The sequence below is a fragment of the Nyctibius grandis genome, chromosome Z (assembly GCF_013368605.1).
Source record: "Nyctibius grandis isolate bNycGra1 chromosome Z, bNycGra1.pri, whole genome shotgun sequence".
In the NCBI taxonomy this organism is placed as follows: Eukaryota; Metazoa; Chordata; class Aves; order Nyctibiiformes; family Nyctibiidae; genus Nyctibius; species Nyctibius grandis.
Window position 1 is genome coordinate 25,025,420 of NC_090695.1, and position 24,153 is coordinate 25,049,572.

General features: G+C 37.7%; 1 protein-coding gene across 3 annotated transcripts; it reads left to right on the forward strand.

Moving 5' to 3' along the window:
• Positions 1 to 516: 516 nt before the first annotated feature.
• WDR41 (WD repeat domain 41) lies at positions 517 to 24,076 on the forward strand. Of its 3 annotated transcripts, none has more exons than XM_068422134.1 (13): positions 517 to 661; positions 4,589 to 4,704; positions 7,863 to 7,911; positions 9,772 to 9,903; positions 10,274 to 10,336; positions 10,847 to 10,958; positions 12,348 to 12,410; positions 13,621 to 13,731; positions 15,039 to 15,223; positions 18,146 to 18,267; positions 19,241 to 19,329; positions 21,139 to 21,272; positions 23,139 to 24,076. In XM_068422134.1, the coding sequence occupies exons 1-13, from the start codon at positions 611 to 613 to the stop codon at positions 23,289 to 23,291; spliced, it is 1,380 nt and encodes a 459-aa protein (XP_068278235.1). In that variant the 5' UTR covers positions 517 to 610; the 3' UTR covers positions 23,292 to 24,076. The 3 variants fall into 3 exon arrangements, with proteins under 3 accessions (XP_068278235.1, XP_068278236.1, XP_068278237.1); XM_068422135.1 differs by having other exon boundaries at positions 15,057 to 15,223; XM_068422136.1 differs by having other exon boundaries at positions 15,150 to 15,223.
• The last annotated feature ends 77 nt before the right edge of the window (positions 24,077 to 24,153 follow it).

The following is a 24,153-nucleotide window of genomic DNA, read 5'->3' on the forward strand; positions in this document are numbered from 1 at the left end:
TGGTGCAGCCGCGGTTTGAAGGTGGTGTATTTGTACAGTGTTTGCTACCGCACCCTGACAAGGACATCGCAGACCTAAAGGAGATTCAGCGAAGGAGAATGAAAACAATCACAGCCAAGGGAACTCCGTTATATACACAAAATTTTGGTGGTTGTTTACTCGAGGAAACAGGTATGATGGTCACAATAAAATGGTAATAATTATTCTTTTGTGGTAGCATAAATTTCCTCTGAAATTGGAAGACAGCAAGTAAAAACCTAGTAAGTATTTTACTTGTCCATTATACGGAATTAACACGCTCGGCAGCTAAACTGCAGAATCACCCACAGCGAAACCCGAACCGGCCGGAGGCTCCCGCCACACCGCCGCCCCTCACCGCGCCCTCCGGCGGCGGCACAGCACCCGCTCGGCGATCGATTGCTCAGGCGCCTCTCGGCCCCGCCCGCTGGAGGGCTGCTCTCCGCGAGGAGCTCGATTAAGAACGCCTTCCCCTCAGCGTGAGCCTCCGCCCCCCGCCGTCCCGCCGAGCCGCTGGGCGCAGCAGGCGGCGGGGCACAGGCCCGCTGCCGTAGCGAGCCGTCAGTGGCGGGGGACGCATCTGCCGCTCCCGATGCTGCGGTGGCTGATCGGCGGCGGCCGGGAGCCGCAGGGCCTGGCGGAGGTAACGCAGCGGCGGGCGTGGCGGAAGGAGGCAGAGCAGGGCGCGGCGTGAGGCGGGGCCAGGAGGAGCTGTTGGCGAGGGAAGGGGAGCGTTGTCCCCTCAGTCTGGAGGCGCCGGCCGGGCCGGGTGGCCGTACCTGGGGACAGCGGCCTTCCCGCAGCACGGTGCCTTGGAAAGGCCGTGGGGAGCTTTAGGCCTGTGGAGGGGGAGTGCTATGAGGAAGAGGGGGCGTTGGGCGGTGGCCTTTCCGTCGGGGTGGGTCCGCTGTCCCGTGGTAGGGCGGCTGGCCCTTGCGCTGGGCTCTGCAGGGCGAGGGGCATTCAGGCTCGCAGCCTGTGGGGCTTTTTGGCAGTTAGAAAGGGTTATAGGCTTTGTTGAAGAGACAGAGGGAAGGGGAAAAAAACACAAAAGCAAACAGAAAAACCCCCAAGCTGAGCTCGCCCAGGAGCTGAAGAGCTCAGGAGCCGTCCCTGTCAGGAGCATCCCGGCTTCCTCCCTCCTGTCAGCGAGTTCTGGGCCAGTGGGGGTTATGTTGTGTAGCTTGCAAGCATATGGAGTCCTGCTGCCCGACTCCCCGGTCGATAATCTAAATTGTAGGCAGTAACTTATTATTTGTGTGGCCTAGTTGTAGTTTGTAGTAGTCTAACATTTCTTATTAGTTTCTCATCCATAAAACAAACGATGCCTATGTAATGCACTGAACACTGACATCCTTCCCATTGCCTTACTTGGACAAAGAATTTTACTGGATTTGAGGGGGAGATTATTGGGATTTTCTTGTCCCTAAGACCGCTGAAGTTAGCCTGGACTTAACAAGAGTTAATTAACACTATTACTGGGCTCCTTATACTTAGTGCTTTTATAGTCTAGACAAATATGAGGAAATAATTATTTTTCAGCTACTGTACATGAGTAAGTCATGACAATGTCATGGTTGATTGCAAATGCCAGTAGTTCCTTTGGTGGAAATTTGAGTCTGTACCAGTTTGGAATGACAGTGTCTGGGAATGCCTCTGACCTTTGTCATCAGTCAAAATGTTGGTTGTATTGTAGTCATATTTAGCAGGTTTGTGTGCAGTTGTTTTTAAAAGGAGGTTGGGAAATATGCAACAGCTTTCTAAGATGTGCTGGAAAACTACGTTGATGTGTGTCCCTCTCCAAAGTTTAAACTCTGGCTATGGTTTACTTATACTGTGATTTAATAAAGCATGAGCATGAGTCAAGGTGTGGTCCAGTTCTTCCATTCTGCCATTCGTAGCTTGGTTAAACCCAATCCACAGGACTTCTGTAACCCATTGGTACCACTGGTTTGCTGAATGATGGTGATAATTTTGCTTCTCTTCAGAAAAACTGCATAACAAATATTCATAAGTGTTAGTCCCTAAACTCTTTTTGTTCTTTTTTCCTGCATTGTGTGATATTCTTTCATCTAAAGATCACGTTCATAACCATTAATTCTCTGTGTACTCTTCTTAAATAAATAAGGAAGCCCATAGCAGTATGTGGACTATGGACTTATGATGTTTGTTTCACGTGCTATTATGGCTTCAACCAGTCATGAAAAGGAGAGATGTATTAGAGTGACATTGCACTGGGTGAATAGATGGCAAAGCTGTCCTAAATTCATGAAATGTAAATTTCTTCTTATCAGTTTTTTATTTTTACTATGGGATTGAAAATCATTTAGACACAAGCTCGTTAATCTCTTCAGCTGATGGCCGTGGTGTACGTTTTAAGCAGGGGTGGCTCTGGTAGTGGGAGCAGTCTAACTGCAGTAGCATCATGGTCCATATAAGCTAATTTATCATGCTCCGTGACGCATACATAAGTATGTCTGTGTACTCTTGTATCCATGATGAATTGCTTTTGAAAATCCTACTTTTAAATGCTTCAGATCATGGGGGTTATAGGAAGTTCTGAAGCTGAGATGAATGTTGTGGGTTTTTTAGTGATTATTGTCGTGATGCTTACAAGTCCTGCATAAAAACATGCAAGTTGGAAATGGATTCCATTAGCATCAGCATCTAGCTTTCTCTTCTAAAAAGTTGGTGTTGCAACAAGAGAGTTCAATTAATAGTTTATATCAAAAATAGATTCCTTCAAAGAAGGAATGCACATGTAACCCAACACTTTGGTAAATATTAATGAAGACCTGAAGAGAGCATAGTTTGTTGTATGACAGTACTGGGGGAAAAACTGTTATTTTGTTGTTATCTATAGTACTTCATCAGCACTGTGCCTTTCAATATTCACAGGCAGTCTTAGAATTAAGAAAAAATAAGATTAAACACATTATTCAAAAGAAGTAGCACTATCTTGTACTGAATAGGAAGTAATAACAGATTGTAGTATTGAGATGTTAATGTTACAAATTTTTACTTTTTCAAAGCAGTCTTACAGTTGTTTTGTGAATGTATGTTTCTATTAGTAAATAACAATGGAACTCTTCTGACTACAGTATTGCTAATGTCATCCAGTGATGCTGAGATTTGCTTAGGATTAGAACTCTCAATTTCTTTAAGGAACGTTTTGATTAGCTTTTGACAGATGAACTCCAAGTTTCCATATTTGTCCAACTTTTCTTTATAACCGTGCAGGGTCTACTTGCATTATTTTAAATGGGAACTGCTATTCTCACATAATTACATAAACTGAGGAACAGTTGCTTCATGAAATGCATCAGATAGCACAAAACCAAGATAAAATCACAAGAACTAGCATTTTGACAACCTCTTCATTTTAAAAATAAACACAGATTTCTTTCCCTATTTATTAACTTTGTCTTTCTTAACTTCTGAAGAGTAGTATCATAATACCAATATAGAAGTAATAGAAAATAATTTATTATTCCTGCAAGGAAATGTTGAAGTTTCTGAGGATATGTTTGTCTTTCATGTAGGATTACCTGTCATGTATGCTGCATGTTGTACAGTGTTCAGTAATTACTGTTTTACAGTGTAGGTTCTGTTGATGTCCTCAAGGAAGAGACAGTCCTGGAAGTAGGATGATATTGACTGTCATGTAAAATAAATCTAGAAGGAGGAGAGAGCTGTCACTGAGTTACTACTGAACTATTTAGATTTTTTTTATTTTTTAAATAATGTCTAATAGCAAGTTGTTCCAGAATGTGGAAATATATACAAAATATAAAAAATACTTAAATACAAAAAAGTTGTCTTCTATTGAAACAAACTGAAGATTGAGATTAGCAGAACTATCGTGCCTTGAAACTGCAGTTCAATGCAATGTTTTATTCAATATTGCTTTGGAACAAGCCCGGTGATCAGCTTCTTATGAGTGATTGATTGTTCTTTTAATTAATAGTCTAGTTGGGAGTAATTGCAGATGCTGTTCTATAAAATGATTAATCATTACATTTTTTTTTAAGCTATTTGCTTTGGTATTTTGTGAATATATGGATGATTTATATATTATGTAACAGAACAGCATTTATTCTTATTTGTTTTAAATATGTCATCTTTGTATAGGATTTTAAAATTGAACAGTAGATGAAAGATATGAGAGGTTCACAGACCTCTCGGAAGAGGTGTAATTTAGTGAAAAACTGAATGTATGGTGAATTGAGTCATGAAGCTGGCTCCACGTGACAGCTCATGACTAAACTGGATTTTCATCTTCGTGTATCAGTGATTAAAGCAGTACAAAATGTTTCTATTAAACATAAAATGCTATACTATAATTTAAAATACATGCTATAGAAAGATATTATTTATTTGAAATAATAAAAAATGATCTTTTGTAATGATTTTCATTAAGGCAAAATTATATTTCAGAAACTTAATTTAACTTCAAATATAACTATACATTCATATGAGTCTGTATGTAGATTGTTAGACATTACAAAAACCTGATGAAAATAATTATGTCAGTACAAAAGAAATTTAATTCCTTTTTTATGAATTTTAGACATCATCTGTACAGACTATTGGTGAAGAACAAATACAGAATCCTTACACGGAGCTCCTTGTGTTGAAAGGTCATCAAGATATAGTACGATTTCTAGTGCAAATAGATGATTACAGGTATGAAATTGCGTTTCAAATTGTTTCACAGCATCCTTAGCACTACTTCAGAGAATATTTATGAAAATGTAGTAATATTTTTAATCCTCTCTTTTTATTTTTGATGGGGGAGGTCAGGAAAAGTCTGCAGTTAAAATAAGGCAAGGGATGAATACTCCCTTTTTCTTGGTATGTTACTACGTCTTTTGGCTTCTCTTGTAAGTTATAGTTTCATGAGAAAACAATGGTGATGGAGTTATATTTCTTGTACAAATTAATTTGTTTGAAAGAAATGCCTTTAGCCTATTCAGCCCTTCTTTTTCAGGCTGTTCCTGGGTTGAATGTTCCCTTCTGTACGTGCATATGCACACTTTGTCCCAGGACAATAAGCAGTAGTGTCTGCTTCTGTTCTGAGTGGGTGCATGTGTTCTATGTTTTTGAGTTGAGGACAGCTGTTATTTCACCTGTTGGTTCTACGAAAGAATGTCATAGACTCCTACAGATATATTGTAGCAATTGAACATGACATTCTCAACAATATTGAAAGTTGCTGTTCCTTTCTTTCCAATCTTTTGTTACACTTTCTTCTGAAACTAGAGCATAATTCACTGGAGCTTTAGTTAATGCAACTTTTTTCTGAACTTTTCAAATTTTGAAATTTTCACCACTTTATTCAGAATGACTACTTAGTAAAATTCAACATATGCCTAATTTCTGCATTACATATCTCTTTCAGTTTCATCTTGTTCAACTTGCTGTACTTTGAAATCTTAGAGTTCCTTTGTTTCCGTCTTCCAGTTTTTAGCTTTGTGCACCTTTTTTTTGTATATTCCCTGGCAATCTGTATCTATTCTGTTCTTAGTTCCTCGTAGCTAGGTACAGCTTTATTGTGAACTCTGAGGACAGAGTTATGTGAAAACTGGTTATGAAGCAGAGTTGAAGTCACTACATTTATGATTGTGGCTTTGGCAGTGTGACTGAGAATTATGATAGTTTTACGTTACGACCTGGCTTCTATCCTAGCTTTGTCCAAATTAGCCTTTCACGTTCTCTAATTTAACTTAATCCTGCAAGAGAGGAGATATTTATCTGCCTTAAAAGTAAGGTTGTGAAGCCTTTAGTCAATAAGTATAGTGACTCTCGGCTAATGTGGAGAATTAAATAGAAAACCTTTAGAACTAAGAACATAAGTAATAGGCAAGAGTCTCTCTGTTACGGAGCTGCAGTAATTTATATCTTTCATGGATTAGGCACAGAAGGGGATTTCTAATATATTCATCAATACACTACACAAAGTTAACGTGGGTAAGAGTTTGGTTTATATCCTTGCAGTGTACAGCAGGTGTTTTGTGAAGGAAGGTTCTCTCCTTCCCCATGCACATTGATCAGGCAGGTGGTCTTTTCCTAATTTGAAATGCCTGCAGAATCTTATTTTCTAATAATTTTGTAAATATATATATATATATATATATATGTAAAGATTTCACAGAAGACTCCATGGAGAATTTTTAGCCTGTCAGTTTTCATTCTTAATGTCATAAATATATGTATCAGAAAAGTTACAGGCATCACCATAAAATTTATTTTTCTACATTATAGTAATCCACCAAAAGATTGATATAAAAATAGAAGAATCATGTGGGTTTTTTTTCAGTCCTTTTTTTTCCCAGACAAGTTATTAAAATAACCTTTCCTCAAAGTACATTTTTCCCAAAACATATACTCAATAAATCTAATTGGTCTTTATATAAGTACCGGAGTATTCTTAGATTCTATGCACTGTCTGATGCAAAGAAATCTTTTACTATTTTGGGCTTCATTGTGTGGTAGCAGGTAAATTATTGAAGCTAAACTAATGATAATCAGTGTAAAACTAAAGCCTGTATGGCTGCATTGAAGATAGGTTATAAAATAGCATATGGATAGGGAGTAAGTTATACAGCTGGTTAATATTCTGGGAGTTTGAGGGGTTTAACAGAGTCGCTTCACTGGACAGTAATTCTAAGGTTTTATTTATCAAGAATATGGTAGTTTCTGGATTGTTAAACAGCTGATAATATTTTTCACTCTATTCTTTTCAGTAAAATTAGTATTGTTACTCAGCTTCTGAAATGTTTTTATTTAGTTTCTGTAGCTATTCCATTGTGTGCTTTTTGTCAACTATTGCAAGCCAAGTTGCACGCTTCAGGTCTTTAGATAATATCATCTTATCGAGAATTTTGCAGAAGGATTTTCTTGTTTTCTCAGTGGCTCAGCTAAAACCAGTGAGTGGAAAATTTTCTCAGATTGGTTTTTGAACGTACTAAATAAATCCTGTATAAATGTAACAGAAAGCTGTTTTTTTTTCTTCTTTTCTCTTGTACTTTTTGAACATGAAGTAAGGGTCATATTGATTGGAAGATCACTAAAGAAGGCTAAGCCTCAGCAAGAGTCTTCCAAAAAATGGACTGAGATAAAATTGCATGTAATACTCTAGCATTTGACACATTAAACTAAACAGAGTTCATAACACATTATAAGAATAGCTTTTTTTGTTGCTCATTTGACCATTCCTTGCTCCTTCAGGAAACAGACAAGGTTATAGATGATGGTGATCATGACTGAAAAAGAATCAGGTGACCCATGAATCTCCACCTTGGTGAACAGAATGTAACCGTAGGATAACTGACTCTACAATATACCTTTATATTTAAACAGAAATCCTGGTTAGAAGATGAGAAGGAAAATACACAAAACAGCGCTCTATTGAACTTCTGTGTTGATGAATTACGCTCATGCCTTCTTTCAAACTCCAGTTTTCTTCCCAGAATTTTGTTCAAGCAGCACACAGCTCCAATATTACTCAAGAAAGGAATTAGAATTTAAAGGGTTATTGCTGAATTGTGAAAGTCTTACTATTTTAAGTTCTTGAAGCTGTGACAAAACAAGGTGTAATAAAGCTAGAAGGCAACTAAAGATAAGAAATTAGTATTATCAGAGGTGTGCATGAAAGATTGTTTTTTGCTCTGATCTTTTTAAAGAAGGGGCTTGATTGGACATAAAATAATGAAAGATATGAAGAAAGTACAGAGTCTGATATATCTTAATATTTTTCTTACGTAACTGTTTACTGCTTTTCCGTTATATTATGCTATATTGACGTTTTCACAGCTTTTTTTAATTATTTTTTTTAATTTCAGGTTTGCATCTGCAGGAGATGATGGAATCGTATTTCTGTGGAATGCTCAGGTTAGCTTTTTTTTGGGGGTAGCTTCTGTGCTCTGGAGAGGGTAGAAGTTGGGGAGAGAAGTTAGAAATGTCTAGTTGCGAAAAAGCTGAATAAATAAGAATTGCTGCGGAGCTACTGTTTGAAAATGTAAAAGTGAAAGGAGTCTGTCAAATCTTAGTTTACAAAGGAGAGCTAGGAGAGTAAAAGTTGTGTGAACCGAAGAGAACAATAAGTTTTAAAAGTTAGAATGTTTTGGGTAGACATAGTGATTGTAGAGAGATTTGGGATGAAAAGATGATGTGAAAAGCAGAAGCGTGTATGAACTTGTGGCTTTAATTCTTTTAAAATATGTTTGGTATTTGCTGTAAACACTGAAACATTGACTAGTGACTCAACAAATGCGTAGCAAGGTCCCAATCCTGCCAAGATTTATATATATACTTAAGTTTTAAGTACATTTCAATGGCTCTATTAGCAATATCTATTTGTAGTATAACTGATTAGTCTAAATGGAGAGCTAACACAAAACTCTATTAGAAAGACACCAAAGTCAGTGGAAGTTAAACATTTCATGCAGTGCAGAAACAAGGCCTTAATTGCTTGCTGTGATAAAAATCTTCTTGTAACTTTTGAAAACCTCACTAAGACATTAGATTTATCAGGGAAATAGTGCTCTGTAAGTATGATACCCACTGTTCTGCTCTTCTGCTCTGTGTCTCCTTATCATTGTATAGAGAAGGGATGAGCATTAGACCTGTGTTAAGGAGGGCTAGTATACAAGTTAGATTGTTCAATAGGAAGTCTAAAAGGGAGACGTGCTGTGCTGTCTAAACTGTGAGTATCAAACATTCAAATTAAGGAAGAAAGAAATCTCAGACAGTAACCTTTTTTAGAAACCTTTTGGAAAAATTATGTAACATTTATGATGGTGTTATTTTAGAATATGGAAGGGGAACCTGAAACTTTGCCTCTCTTTTGAGTAGTTTTGGTTAGTGCTTTGCTGTTGTTGAAGGCCTTTTATATTTCTGTAATTTGGAAAAGGAAATTGTTTTTGAATATTCAAAACCATGTATGTGAGTATATATATGCAGTGTTCTGAGCAGTTTGTGAATGTAAAACTCATTTAGATATCCAGCTTAGGAACTGAGTTCCATTTTCGACTTCTGTAGGTTTTTTATTATGTTTTTGTTACAGCAAATCTTTTTAGTTTTAATTTAAAAACTTAACCCACTAGTCTAAAGAAGTTTACAGTTATAACTACCCTGTATTTTAATTGCATGTTTAAAATGCCAGTATGCTTCTGCATGTTTGTTTGTAGGGTTTTGGCATCTAACTAAACAGAGCAGAAGTAGCTGCAGTTATCTAAACCAACAGCTTGAAGTTACAGATAATGTACATACTAAATAAAGCTGTCAGGAAATTGGCAATACTGTGTTTGCCATAAATATAGGTAAAGTTTTTCTAATCATTAAAATAAAAAAAATTACTTTTTCAAGAGAGGGTTTGTCAACAAATCTGAATTATTGTAGTATTCGTTAAAATGGGTGAGTGGCCAATATTTGCATTAAAATGAAATTAGCTTAATACAGAACTTAGTCCTTAAGGACTTCCAGAGTTTTGTTATTTTTTTTTTTTACTCTTAGAGTAATTTTTATGATGTAGTACTCCTTTACACTTATTCATAATATGTTATTTAATTATGGGTAAGATCCTGAACAGTATTGAAGGCAGTAAGAAGTAAATCCATAAATTACTTTAGAAAAGGAGATTTTAGACTCTTAGAAATTCTTGCTTTCGAAAGTCATTTGGTACCTATATCATATGCTACAGTAGGCATTTTTCAAATTTTACCCTTAGTTTTCCATGTTTTTATTTTTCAGACCGGAGAAAAACTTTTTGAACTTCATGGACACACACACAAAATCACAGCTATAGCACCATTTTCTTCATCAGATGCTTCTGAAGAAAAAAACCATTTCATTTTAACAGCATCAGCTGATAGAACAGTTATTGTATCCTTAGATCTGGAGAGGGTTCAAATTTCCATGGGCTTTTTGTTGATTTTTACTTTTAAAGGTAGCATTGAGACAGGCTGCATGTTGTTTAAATTTATTGGCTGGTAATATCCTGTAGGTATAATTGAATTACAGTAGGATTTTACTAGTTATTGCTCACAAGTAGATGCAATCCTTGCTACAAAAAATAAATCCATAACAGACCTTTATTAATATGTCATTTTGGCCAAATATTGAAAAGGCAGTCAGGGTTTAGAAGACTGAGTCTCTGCATACCTGTTTCCTGATCTGTCATTTAGTTACAAACACAGTAGTTATATTATAAATATATAAAAAACCTTTCTGTTTCCTTAATGAATGAAGTCAGGTTTGGGACTGCACTAGTGGCAGACAGGTTCAGAAAGTGTCATGTTTCCATTCTACTGTAAAGGTAAGCTGAGGAAACCCTAGGTGTGTCTATTTTTTTGTTGTATACAAGAATCTATTATGTATGGCTCATGGGCCATATGGGCAGGTGTGTTAAAGTGAACAGCAGTGTTTGATTTAAGAACAGGTAGATAATGAGTGGGTGACAAGTGGGCACAATTCTTAGTTTGTTTTTGGAACTCTTAATGCCTCAGTTTTCTTTTTGAAAGCATGTAGAACAAAGGACATTTTATGGCTTCGTTTTGTTACTGTGTCAGAAGTGGCAACCTACAGTCAAACTAATTCTTGAATGTTAATAGTAGAAGAAAATCACTGAAAAATCAGTTTTTGCATTGCTGATGGAAAAATGTAGCACATAGTATGTAATTAAATCTGTATTTCTTAGGAAAGTGACACCTTAATACTGTATTTCATAGTACTTACAGCTTTATCTAGCTAAAGCTCATGATCATTTCACTGAAAAATTCCCTGTAGAACTTTTGCAGGGAACATATATCTGATTTTTGTTCTGCAGTGTTTGACAGTTCTTCAAAGGCTGGATGTATGGTTGTCTGGAGGGAGTGATCTATGTGTTTGGAACCGAAAATTAGATCTCTTGTGTAAGACCAGCCATCTTACTGATGCAGGTAAAAATGTAAATGACTCATTATAGCTGTTAAAGTGCAAGTAAAATGGATCTGTATAATGATGCAAAACCAACTTGGCAAATTCTCTTTAATTCTAATGATAACATTATGTATTAGAGCCACTCTTTTTTTAAATGTCAGACTTAATAGTTTCAGAATTAAGACTGCTTTTAATCTCCTGTGCTGTGTGAATTTTAGAATATGTCAAATCTCAGTAACTGTACATTAGCTTGGACTTACAGGGCTAGACCTCAGATGCTGATTTGTACATGTTTGCTGTAATGTGGACCAGATCTTTTGGCTGGCTTTCTCTGTGAATGAGCAGGACTTCTATTATTCCTAAGTAAAGCTTTGTAGTAGTAGAGCAGTAAAGATATCTTTTTATTATTAAGGATCAGTACTTTTGATGTAGAAAATGCAGGTTTTGATAGGAATACAGTAAATGTAATCTGATCTCAATGTCAATCATGCTGTTCTATTAATAAGCTTATATATTATCTATCCATGCAAAGAAAATTGTTGCATATTATTGCCATACTTGACAAAGATACCTATGAAGCTGTGAATCAAGTTCAAAGTTGGAACCAGTATTTTCCTTATTTTTGTCATAGAATGGAGTAGTGGTAGGCAAAACCTTCTGAATCTTTGAGGATATTAATACTTCTTTTGGTTCAATATGAAATACAATGTCAGATACCAGTTGGAAGTGGTGCCACAGTGCTTAGCGTGAAGTGCTATTGAAACTTTTGTACAAGGGGTCAACAGGATATGCAGCATGGGCCCTCTGTTCCCTCCTAATCTCTTGCTTCCTTTGTGGGGAAAGAGACAGATTGCTTTATTCCTTGGGGAATTTTCCTTTAATGGTGTGGCAGCACAAACTGGGGGAATTCTGTGCAGGGTGAAGGCAGAGTAACAGCAAGCTGGATACTTTACCTTGTGCCCTATTCTTCTTCAGCTGGCTCTGCACAGTATTTTAGTATCGTGCATACTGTGGTAGTATCAGTATCTAATAACTTTGGTACTGCATATGTTTAGTGTCTCAGTAATTACCACAGTATCCTTAGTATTGTCCAGCATTAGGACATAAACATCTTAACTGTATTTAAAATAAAAAGATTATTGATTCTCTCAGCTTCACCTCAAGTTTGATGTTCAGAATTCTGGTGGATTCAGGACCAAAACTCCTGACTCTGCCTCCATCTGAGGTAATCTGTTCCATTCCAATGCCATTTAACTTTCACTTCAGGCAATATGCTTTTATTTTGATAATAACTTATAAGTGGAAGGAAGATTATGAAGAACTTTATTAATAAGGAATTAACAGTTTGCTGTGTTTTCTTGTGGCCAACGAGTATCCTTTTCTCCCTTATCTCCTGTATTTTTTCAAAGGTATCAGTGCTTTGGTTGAATTGCCTAAAAATTGTGTTGCAGCAGCTGTTGGCAAAGAGCTAAGTGAGTATGTTGCATTTCTGTTAAATGTTCATGTTCCTTTATAACAGCTGCTTATCAGACATGCGTAAAGAGCATGCTCTGGGATTGTATACGAAAGGTAAATGGTATTAGGGTGTGATTAGCAACCTTCCTCCTTTTTTCCATATTTGACAAAGAGGCAGACAGTGCTAATCTCATTCAGGAATTTTGTTGAGATCTCCATGTCAAAACTTTTGTATATTCTTTGTTATTACTGTTATTGCCACCTGTCCAGATCTGATTGTGGCAATCTACATTTGTCGTTCTGGAGAAGGTCTGGAACTCATTATCTGAGCTGTTAGATACTAGGCTTCTCTAGAGCCTCCTTGTCCCAATATCAGGAGTATGAGATATTGCCAATCTCATTATACTGTCCAAAGCTACAGTGAGACAACGTGATGGTTTCTGTTGCTCACTTGGAGACAAGGTTTTCTGTGTATGAAAACTGTAAGTCATTGGCTAGCTGTTGGTGGACAGTCTTTTAAATAAAAGTGTTTTATAAAATTACTGAAATTTCAAAATACGGAAAAAAATCCAAGAGAAAAAGTAGAGCACCTAATCAGCAAAACAACAGACTTTGCTCAATATGATCAAACACTTAGCTGAAAAATAGCAATCTGATATTCTGATCGAAGAATCGGGAGCAAATTAAAAATAGTCTTGTGTTCAGACATTGGTATACAGTGAACTTCCCACAGTTCTTTTGTAGTGCCCTTGATATATCATAAAAGAAATGCCAAGAGTGGTTAAAATGAAGTCTTAATTCCTGGTGACCTTACTAGAGAATATTGCATCCTTTTGAATAATAGTTTTCGGTCAGATGAGTCCTTAAGAAAGATGTTGCACTTTTAGCTTACTTATCCATAAAGATGTCTAATACTTTTCACTTCTGCTTTCTGCAGCTTCTGCTGTTGAACGATTCTCTGAATTTCAGAGTTACTAGGCTACTTTAGGATGTTTTATCCTATAGTTGCTGTTGTAAGAGGCCTTAATAATAACACGTACATAATTTATTCCCATTTTTTTTTGTGTTGGGAGTGGTCATAAGTGGCTTTGCACATCTTATTCTGTCTCACTTATAATATCTTCTAGTTTGTGTCTTTCAAAAAATTATGTGTTTTATTTAAGCATAGCTACATTTTACTCTGAATGATAAAGCTTCTTTAGACAATTTTTCTCACTATCTTTGAAGTAATTTTTAGGTTGATCGCTTCTAATGATGGGTCTGAAGGTTGGAATGTCCTTGAAATAAAACGCCTTGTTGACCATCAGGATAACATTTTGTCATTAGTCAGTGTCAATGGTAAGAGTAATTTTATAATGTTACTAGTTTTGTTAGTTACCAGTGGGATATTTCAACTATGGAGTTTTCATTGGGACAAACTTCTAACTGGCGTGAAAATTCATAACTAGTAGGTGTACCTCCCTGTGTAGCTGCAAAGGTAGTGAAATGTAAAAATAACAGCTTTATTTATGGTTTAACAGTAAAGTGAAACCAGGCAGGTTACGATGCAGAAAAGGCACAGAAGAGGCAATGTCATTGATGGGAATGGAACTCTGGGTCTTCTTCCTGTTGGGAAAGTTTAAAATGCTATTTTTTTTCTTGTTCCTTCTGATTCTTAAAATGGAATATACAATGCCACGTCCTTTGCAGTTGTAGTCCCAAGGTAACTGAAAGTTATCTTGTGTAACTGTGCAGATGTGGGCCTGCATATAGATCCATTATTTAGAGGCTCTGGAAGATGACACGATCTCTGCTGCTCATGGGGGCAATATTGAGCTATTATGTGAAATTCTGTCTACTACAGGTATCAACCCCTTCTACTTTGTTCTTCCCTGTCTTTTTTTTATGGAGCACTGCCAGAGCCCAGGACGAGTTATTCCTGCTGTGACAGAGAGTGTATATTTGACCTTGGGCTTATTTGTGTCAACCTGGTTGGCACAAAGGGGCTGTGGTACAGAGGTAACAACAAGCTGGAAAGAAGAAAACTTGGATTCTATGGTAGTTGTTTCTGGGGTTTCCTGTTGCCATTTTCTCCTTTTTGATATGAAGGGGAAGCAATATGGGGCTTAAGACAATATGCTACCTGTGTTAAATATTGTTGAAGCAGTTCCTTTCCATGTGTGATTAACAAATTCATCAATCTTGCCATTAACTCATCCATTTAATTTGTGATCTGTTTATGGCAAAGACATACTTTGCTGTGTCTGAGGGGTGCTGATACACCTTCTTGTCCAAGGAATAGAAGGGTTTTTTATGTAGGCAACAAATAAACTTCAGATACTTGTACATACTTCTGGTGGTGTTCCTTGCCTTTGCTATACTGTACTGTGCACTGTAGCTGGTGAATGTTCTCTTCCCTAGTTTTAATTTTACAAGAGAGAACTCATCTCCTTTTGCTCATCTGAGCCATGCTAGGTAATCAAATGAGTATTACTCAAAGGGAGACTTGTTTGTCCAGTCAGTTACATACTGCACATTCTACATAGCTTCACTCAAAAAATGGGCTCTCTTAACTTTCTACTGTAATAACTTCATGTGGAATGGATTTTTTTTTTTTTTTAATATCGTGTGATTTCTATGTGTGTGGGTTTTTTTTTCCCCTCTAGACTTGACTTTTGTGACAGGTTCTCATGTGGGTGAGTTAATAGTTTGGGATGCACTTGACTGGACAAAGCAGGCATCTGAGTGCAACTTCTGGGACTCCTCTGTCCATGCAGATGTACAGCCAGAAATAAAGTTACCCCAAAGCCCAAATGAAACTTCAGTTCAACACTTAACATCTGATGAGGAGGTAAAAAGCTTTAAACAGAGTAAACTACTTCAAGTGAGCTAGCACAACTTTACCACAGAGGGCCAAGTGTTTTGTGTTTTTAGTTTGCTTGTTTTAATATGAGAGGCTTCTTTAAAATGTGCACAGCTATTTTTATACAGTCAACAGTTTTTAGATAAAATTTTGGTCATTGAGCTAACTAAAGGTTTTAATATGTTGATGGTATGGGAGCTACCATAATGGACTGTCATAACAGCATTTCTTTTTGACTGGCGAAGATTTATTAGTTGTTTACAGTACCACTAGAGAAAAATAAACAAGGAGGTGTGTGTTTTGATGGCATACATCTTTCATATTCAATGGTTCTGGAAATGCAGTTTCCACAATAATGTGCCTCTTGAACGGTTATAGCTGAGGGTACTAGGAAGTGAGTTAAAGAATAGGCATATGTCTATGCTTAGTAGTAAATAAATATTGCTGCTTCTGTTCAGATGGGCTATACTCAATTGTAAAGAGCACAAATATGGGTCCAAAATCCAGTCTACTGTAATCATGCTTTGGAGATAATCCAGTGTTCTCGGTCAGAATTCTCAGGGAGAACCCAGTGTTCAGGAAACACTAAAAATCCTCAGGTTGTTACTTATTTTTGTGAAATGTTACTAGCTGTTAGTGGCAAAAGAGGAGATGTTTTGTAGTTGGCATACAGTGGGATTCTGTTTTGGGGCTTGTAGGCCCATTGTTGGGGAATGATTAAGAAAGGGATTCCTGGAAATGGATTCAGGTATATGAGCTATAACAAAATAGAAGCTGTGGAAAAGCCTGAATGTAGGCTGAGGGCAGAGTAGTCACCAGATGCATTTGTCTGTTTGTGAAAAGAGCATTCCTAAAACACTGAGGAGAGAAACATTGCGAGGTGTGGGTGTTGAGGCAAAGAGATGTAGTTGTCTCTAAAGGCAGGATTTCCAGTCACTTTGTTGTGGGTGCTTAGTTCTAGAAAGAGCAAAAAGCCAATCCTGTTCAGGAGAAGTTCTGTAATTGGCTTCAAGACATTTTGATTCCCTGCTTGAAAGCTACACAAGATGTGTTTTAAGGGAGGGAAAGAGAAATTTGGGAAGTTCAGAAGCAGTTAAAACATTAAACATGGAATCTGAGGCTGCTGAGAACTTTCTTCCATTCATGGAACTGAACTAAACAAATTGCTGCAGAATTTTATTTACTGTGAGACTTTTGAATAGTGGGAAGAAAAGGTGGTTCTAGCATTATGTCCTGAAATAGAAGGTGCTTTTAGGGCAGAGCTGTTTGTATTCTAAAGTTCCTATTTAGAAAGTGGTGAAGAAATGTGTTCCTCTAATTAATTACTTAGTGTTCTGTTTTTACATAGCAGGTAACAGTTCTTCATGTTAAAAAAAAAATTGATGTTTTCTCTGTTAGGAACTTTGTCAGCAGGCTTCGTAGTTAGGTCGCTGGAGAAGGTGCACTGCTCTAGTTTGAGCTCATAGGCAAAACATAATTCAGAAACAAATGGGAGGTAAGGGTTTGGCAATACTAGGAAACAGTGCTAAGGAGTGCATCTGCTGTCCTGATACGTGCATGTGTGTTTTTAACTTGCCTGTTAAGATAGGTGTACAATTTATGCTTCATCATCTGTTATTTTTGTGAGGTTTTGCCGGGGCTTGTGTAAACAACAATAAAAAAGATCTGTGAAGATCATCTTTTGCAAAGCTGTAAGACTACATGAAACTCAAGAGCCTGTCTCAAGGTGGAAGACTGTAAGGGAGAAAAGGCTGAGATACAGGGGTGGAAGAGTGGTGTGGAAGGCCATTGAAATGAGCCTCACACAAAAGTAGGAAAATAATAAAAATGGGCTCAGTGTTTTTTCCTTGATTTGGTAGAGTGCTATCAGAAGTCTGAGCTTAGTTTCAGAGCTATTGGAGCTCCTGTGACAGATATGCATAAGGAAAAAAGAAAAAAAAAAAGTGGATAAGGAGTTTTGAACAGTGTCAAAACACTGTTGAATATATATAGGGAATCTTAGTCAAAGACACTGGGTTACCAGTTTTATAAAATGTTGACAAGTGTGTAGTGTGAACTGCTTATGAGACATTTAATGTTGGGCTGTGAAGATGGAAGCAGGCCATTCAGGGAAAAGATCCAGCATACCATCACCTAAACATGATACATTCAAAAATCCAAGTATGTACTGAATGGAAGCATTTTACACTCCTCTGTTTGGTACCAAATATTTATTGTGTGTACGTACACATGATTGTATGTTTGTCCTCTCTAAAATCATTACAAGTCATGAGAGGGTCCAGGTCCAATGATCTGTAAACTGCTTGTGGCTTCTTAGGGCCATGATGGTTATGAGGCAGAATCCCTGGACTTTTCTGAAGAAAAGTATTGAATGTAAAATGGTTCCAGATCTTTGCAGTATTGTGTAATACCTTTCTGTGAGAGAGTTGCTTTTCTACAATCAGTAGATCCCAAACGCTTGAGCAAGATCTCTTTGTGCAACTTCAGTTAAATTTAAAAAAATGGCAAAAATGCAGAACAGCTTCCTGTATTCTCAATCATTCTTCATAAAACAAGACTTTATCAAAACACAGAGCATTATTTTAGTGTAAGAACATAGATGTTTAATTGCAGAAATGTGTTTATTTGTTGGTATGCTTAGTTTCTGCTTAGGCTGTAAGGTACAGGATGAAAATAGAGAAATTAAACAACTGCTTAGAGTATAGGAGGATATCATTTCTTAAAAAAAATCCCTATTTTTTCTATAACTTGGTGATTCCATATGTTTGGAATAAAGCAGTAACATGAGGACAGAAACAAGCTAGATAATGCAGGCTGGATGACATCATAGTACTACTGGAAATCCATTACATGCAGGGTGATCTTTCAGTATCTGTTTCTGTATGTTGTTCCATTGAATTTTCTTTCCAGTGTGTGTTTGCTGCTATTGGGAAAGGCATATACGTATATAATCTTCAAATGAAGCGTGTGATTGCCTGCCAGAGAACCGCTCACGACTCCTCTGTACTGCACATTGAGAAGCTTCCAAACAGGTACAAGTCATGGTACATTTTGTTAATGCAGTAAAGAAATACAGAACTTGGAAGGATGGCTAGAGACAATCTGCAAAGCTACATCTAATTTCTGGGGCAGGGACTTGATCTTTAGTTTGATCTGCTTTTATTAGATAGAGCTTGTTGATTTGATTTTTGAAAATGCATCATTGTAATTCAATGTGGAAAAAACCCCCTATAATCCAGTATGCTTGATGCACAGGCTCAGAGTAAAATGTCTTGTCTGTTTTCCAAATCAGACTTGATAAAGCACTTTTGTCTACCTTGTGAAAGTATAGCTTAATGGCATTTTACTTCTATAAAGCAAAGGCCTATGGCATATTCAGTAAATATTTTTCACTAAATATTTTGTAACAGTTGAAAAGTTCTAACAAAAAATAATAACTTCCAGCCTTTGTTCGTTAGTGTTGAATTTCTAGCTGGAACTTATTTTGACAGCCAAATTGAACAATTTGATACATATATATAATCTAATAGTTGTGTTGTTAGATCCCTTCATATTCTTGTTCAATGGAGAAGTCTGTCAGAAGATAAAAATTAGGGCCTTGATCTTATGCTGTTCTAAACATGTAACGAAAAGGAGTATTTTCCCTTTTGTTCTTTTTCCATAAGAAAAAGTATGTTTTTGCTTCAAGTAAGCTTATGGAAGCCAGTCAGTGGAGCTGTGTTTGCAGAGCCTAGACTTGTTATTTTTTGTTTTACAGAGTGGTATACTTTTGAAAAGAGATTGAAGATGCATTTTTTTCCATCTATTTTTCAAGTCCATTATAGTTTGTCCTGCTACAAATGCACCTTGTTTTGTATGGAGCATCTGGATGTCCTGCTACATTTGAAAGTTCTAGCAAACTTGTGTAGAACCTGAGGCACTTTCTGTCCCTTTTATAGAAACATCACAAGGTGACTTGCGCAGATAAGTATCCATGCTAGTGTTGCTTATCAACTGTTTTTACAGGCAGCTGATCTCCTGTTCAGAAGATGGCAGTGTGCGCGTTTGGGAGCTCCGAGAAAAGCAGCAGCTGCCAGCTGAACCCGTTCCAACAGGTTTGCTAGTAGTCGGGGGTGAAAAGAACACTTAGAAAGGATAACGGGTAACCTGATATTCACCATACAGGAATAGAGAGGCTTACAGGCTTTGTAAGAAGAGATAATGTCTTGTGTTCAACCAACTGATAACAGGTGTGGGCGGGAAACCGAAGAAAACATGGGTGTACAAGCCCTCCAAGATCTGATATGGGAAGTTAGAAGGTCCAACTGAAGCAGTTCTGTGCCATAAAGCTTATATAAAGTTTACAGTTGTATCAGCTGGTTTAATAAAAATTATGACCTCTCCTGACAAATCTTGGTCCACTTCTTCTTGTACTGCATAGCACTGGATCCTCAACCATGCAAGACTAAATAGTTGCAGGAGCTTGTGAAGAAAGATAAAGAGAAGCTTGCAAATGAGCAGCTGGCACAAAAAAAAAGTGTTTTCCACATCTCCTCCTTGAACTTGGAATGACATTGGCTACAGCCTCAGAGTGACTCCCAATCTCACATACCGCCTCTGGGCATTGCAGTCCTCAGGGCTAGTTGCTAGTGTTTTAGGAAGCCTTTTCCCAAGGACAGACATTACCTGTGTAGTGATTGCTGCTCTTTGACCAGGCCAGCAGCTTCCCTGGACACTGGTAGTTGCTGTCTTGGATAGGTGCTGTGGAAAATATAAATATTGTGGACTGGGAACAGTAATAGACTGTTACTGTCTCGTGTAGGAAATTTTTTATTTGAGCTGTCACTAATTTTCTTGATGTATCTTGTTTGCCTGGCTGTTCACCTGTTGATGGTAATTTTTGCAAGTATCTTTTTGCTGCCTGGTTTGATTTAGAAACACTTTTTCAGGAATGTTCTGTCTTCAGTATTGCTGGTCACGGCTGATGTACACAGTTTTGCTTCTTATTGTGAAAAGTGGCATTTGGTTTCACATTGGAAATTTATAACTTCTGTGATTAGAGACATTTGAAAGAAAGCGTATGCAATAGTGAGATAGATGGACTGCTGTTGATTTGCTCTATTTTTATTCTAAGGAATCCCCTGGGTAGTTGTTCATCTCTCCAGTTACCTCCCTTGCACCAGGGCCATGGTCTAGCACAGTTCTTGTTTTGTGTGCTCATGGGGCTGAGGGAAGGGTCAGGAAGAAAGTCTGAATTGCATTGTGTACAGAACCCAACTTTCTTTCTTCTGTCAGTATTATTACACAGTTCTTCTGAAGACTGTAGCACAAATGTGTATTTTCTTGCTATCTAAATGGAACATGTGGAGTACTATCTTTACACTTAGTTTGGCTGATAGTTTTAAATCTGAAGGAGAAAGCCAGTGGGCAGTATTAAACGGGCAATTCAGCAACAGAAACTTGCTTGTTAACTGTATGCCAACACTGTAATGCCTTAGTGCAGGACACACAGAGGAGAGACACACTGTCACCTCATTTCTCTCCTCTTTACACAAGTAGCAGTTTAGGAGGACAGAGCAAAGGTAAACATCACTGTCCTGCATCTACCTGTGCTGTTCAGTTAGTTCATTTAGGCAGTCCTTGAATTTCTTGGTAAATCTGTATATTGTCTCATCCAGATGAGTAATTCAACATGTTTGCTAAATTACATCTAGTAAGGACAAAAGACGAAGTAGCTGTGTTTCCTTCCCCCCTCAAAATGAATAATCCAGATGTAGAAATGCTGTGCAATACAATGCTTCTGTCATTTTGCCATGCAGACTCTCTTCCTTTCAGGTTTTAAGTGACTCCTGTAGCTCTCTCTTTAGCTAGAGGAAATAAATTGTGTTTGTGATTTTTGCCAAAATAAAAGATTTTATTTTCAGGGTTTTTCAACATGTGGGGATTTGGAAGGGCGAACAAGCAGGCAAACCAAGCTCCTAAGAAGATGCAGGACAATACACCAATGTATTTTTTGGAGCTGGTTGGTGATTTGATTGGTCACTCATCAGCTGTGCAGGTAGGTCAGCTTTAGTAAGGACAAGGAAAGGTGTATATCACTTACTAATGTAATTTTGGCAGTGTTTCTTTAAACAGCTGTAACTTTTGACTGTCTGGCTCTGGAGGCTGGGAACACATTGATTTTGTGGTATATTTAATGCAGTGTGAAAATAATATATACTGACTTGAAGTTCTAGTGGGAACTCACTTACTGATGCCTGAGGATTGTGTGTGCAGGTATATACATATGTGCTACAGGTAGTCTGGTGGGGTACTGGGTTTCTTTATAGACTGCAAACAATACATCTGGGAACTGCATGTTTGTTCCAGATGTCATCTTAAGTTCACAACCTAAACAAAGGTTCATATAAACCAAAACCCATTCAGGAATTTCTTAGCCCTTTGTGCTGTGAGCTTTAAGGTGTTTTAATTTTAGATCAAGTACCATTCCATGCTTCTGTGTGCCTAATAGAGTATGTTTTTGTTTTAAATGTCATTTTCGTTCCACACCTTTTCATGTTTGACAAACCTATTGGAGTAACAAATCACTTTCTTACAGTGGACTTTAATACACATTCTTGGCAGGAGCAGGGGGAAGGACAGGTAGAGAGGGGAGTGATGTGGTTCTGGAGTAGTTGTGCTCACAAGTATTCATGAGGCTGACTGTATTTCCAAACTGCTACTGCCAGAAGCTGAAAGCTTTTCACTAATAGCTAAGGTGAACCTTTCTGCTACAGGGATTTCTGCAAGGCTTTCTGCCCCTCTCTGCCATCTTTCTTTCTGAAGAACTGTTGAGAGGCCCTGTTATCAGTATGGAAAGTTGCTATCTAAGAAAGAGAACATAGTGTGTAATTCAGCAAGAGGCACAGCAAAGGAGGTGAGAGGCACATGCTGGGTCTTTGCTGGAATGTTGCAGAACCAAGGAGTAACTTGACATGATGGTGGACGTGATTTCCTGCAACGTTCTGTATATGGAAAATTCCATTTTTATATTCCGGGCAGACTGGAGCAGTTGAGGCTGGAAATGTTGAGTAGGGATGAAATGTGATGGTCAAAGATGTGGGCTTGGCCAGAGTATTTCTGCTGGAACCGCATAGCTAGTAAGTGGCTGTTCTCAGAGCAGGTAGGCTGTAGCACAGTCCTTGGCCTGAATGCTTCCCCTGGGCAGATCCCTTCAACATGTTGAAGAGTCAGGACACTGCAAGCATGCCATAATGGCATTGCGTGACCTGGTTCCATAGGCTGTTGTGTTGAACTGCAATTCATGGCTTATTTTAGGCAGCCTTGTGGAGGTCTCCAAAGTCAGGGATGACTACATGACTTGTCAGCTCCATTGCTCTTGCAAAATCCCTCCACTGCTGCTGTACTTTTCTCCTGTGTTGCAGTTCTTGCTGGTTTGGCTTCCACTGTGTGATGAGGCACATGCTGATGTCTGTCACAGTTGTTTACTCTTTGATCCTTCCAGGCCTGGTGATGCTAGGCTGTGGTGTTGTGTGGGAAGGGGGCAGTATACCCAAGTGAACAGAACAGTGGCTTCTATTCCTAAGAAACCAGGAGATCAGAGTTAATGCAAGTCACTCTTCTACTGCTGGCTTGTTAGAAGTTTCTTCAATATTCTGTACCTTAGCTTCCCTATCTGTAAGGCTTTACTGCTTTTTCTAACCTGAGATCTTTGAGTGTGAAGTGCTATTTAAGAGTTGTTTTCATGTCAGGATTTTATGACATCTCAAACTTACAGAAAGTATACATTGTCATTTTGCATGCGTATGTTCAAGCAGAACCATTTCAGACATATGTATTCGTTTAGTCCAGCTGTACACTGAACACTTAAGCAAGCTGACAATATCATGTGAGCATCATGGTAATAGTAATTGTTTCATTGCAGATGTTCCTGTACTTTGGTGAACTGGGACTGGCTACGTGCTCTGCTGACCACCTCGTTATTTTGTGGAAGAATGGTGAACGCGAATCTAGACTCCGCAGTTTAAGACTATTTCAGAAATTGGCTCAAAATGGTGATTTGCAGCTCAAATTTTAAATTGCTTGAATACAGGCTACCTATGTATAAATTGGATGTGTGTTAAATGTGAGTGTAAAGGAAAGTCTGAGCTACTGGGAATGTGACTATCAGTAAGGTTTACACTTAATGTCCTGTATTGGAATTTTTATTAGTTGCTACTATTCTTCTCAAAGGAGAATTTTGCATGTTGAAACTTACTTGGCTTACTCTGTCAGCAGAAATAGTGTTCTCTTGAAAGACTGAAGATAATGATGACTCATTAAATAGTTTCTAATATTATTCCTAATGTTTAAAAATATCATGGGTGGATGTCAAAATTAAGATTTGTGAAAATCCTTAGATGGATCGTAACTAAAGCAGCTGGGGGCATTCCACAGTGTTACATGCAGAAAGGAGGCACAGAAAAAAAATCTGAGGCTTCCTGCTTTATGTAACTTATTTCTTGAAGCTAAACTTTAGTCACTAATGGCTCAGATTTATGTATCCTCAAAAAACCCCAAAAGAAACAGTTCTCAAATAGAATTTTTTGCATTTGAAGTTACTATCCTACACCAAGGGTAAGAGCAAGAAATAAAAGCAGGCAATACTGGTTTGTTAGGTTTTAATTTTTGGCAAAGCAAGGTACATAGATACTCCTGGCTTGCAGTAGTTGCAGTTTTACTGTGGGTTAACCTACGTTACTGGAGTTTATGCAGCACCATTACCATGTCTAGCATGAAGTGTGATTGGTTTAGCTTAGTCTTTCCATAGTGCATTCATCAAATTAATTTGTATCTAATAAAAAGCACTGGCCTTACCATGGATTTTCATGATGTAAAATACTTTCTTAAGCAGTAGCAGTTGATGTGTTCAATACTAGCAAAACACTTCTGCCAGATGA

Excerpts from the sequence above, each read along its gene's own strand:
- WDR41 (XM_068422134.1), top strand. The coding sequence starts at position 611 with ATGCTGCGGTGGCTGATCGGCGGCGGCCGGGAGCCGCAGGGCCTGGCG. Across the intron at positions 13,732-15,038 it reads GTCATTAGTCAGTGTCAATG|ACTTGACTTTTGTGACAGGT; the intron begins GTAAGAGTAATT and ends TTTCCCCTCTAG. Across the intron at positions 19,330-21,138 it reads AGCTGAACCCGTTCCAACAG|GGTTTTTCAACATGTGGGGA; the intron begins GTTTGCTAGTAG and ends TTTTATTTTCAG.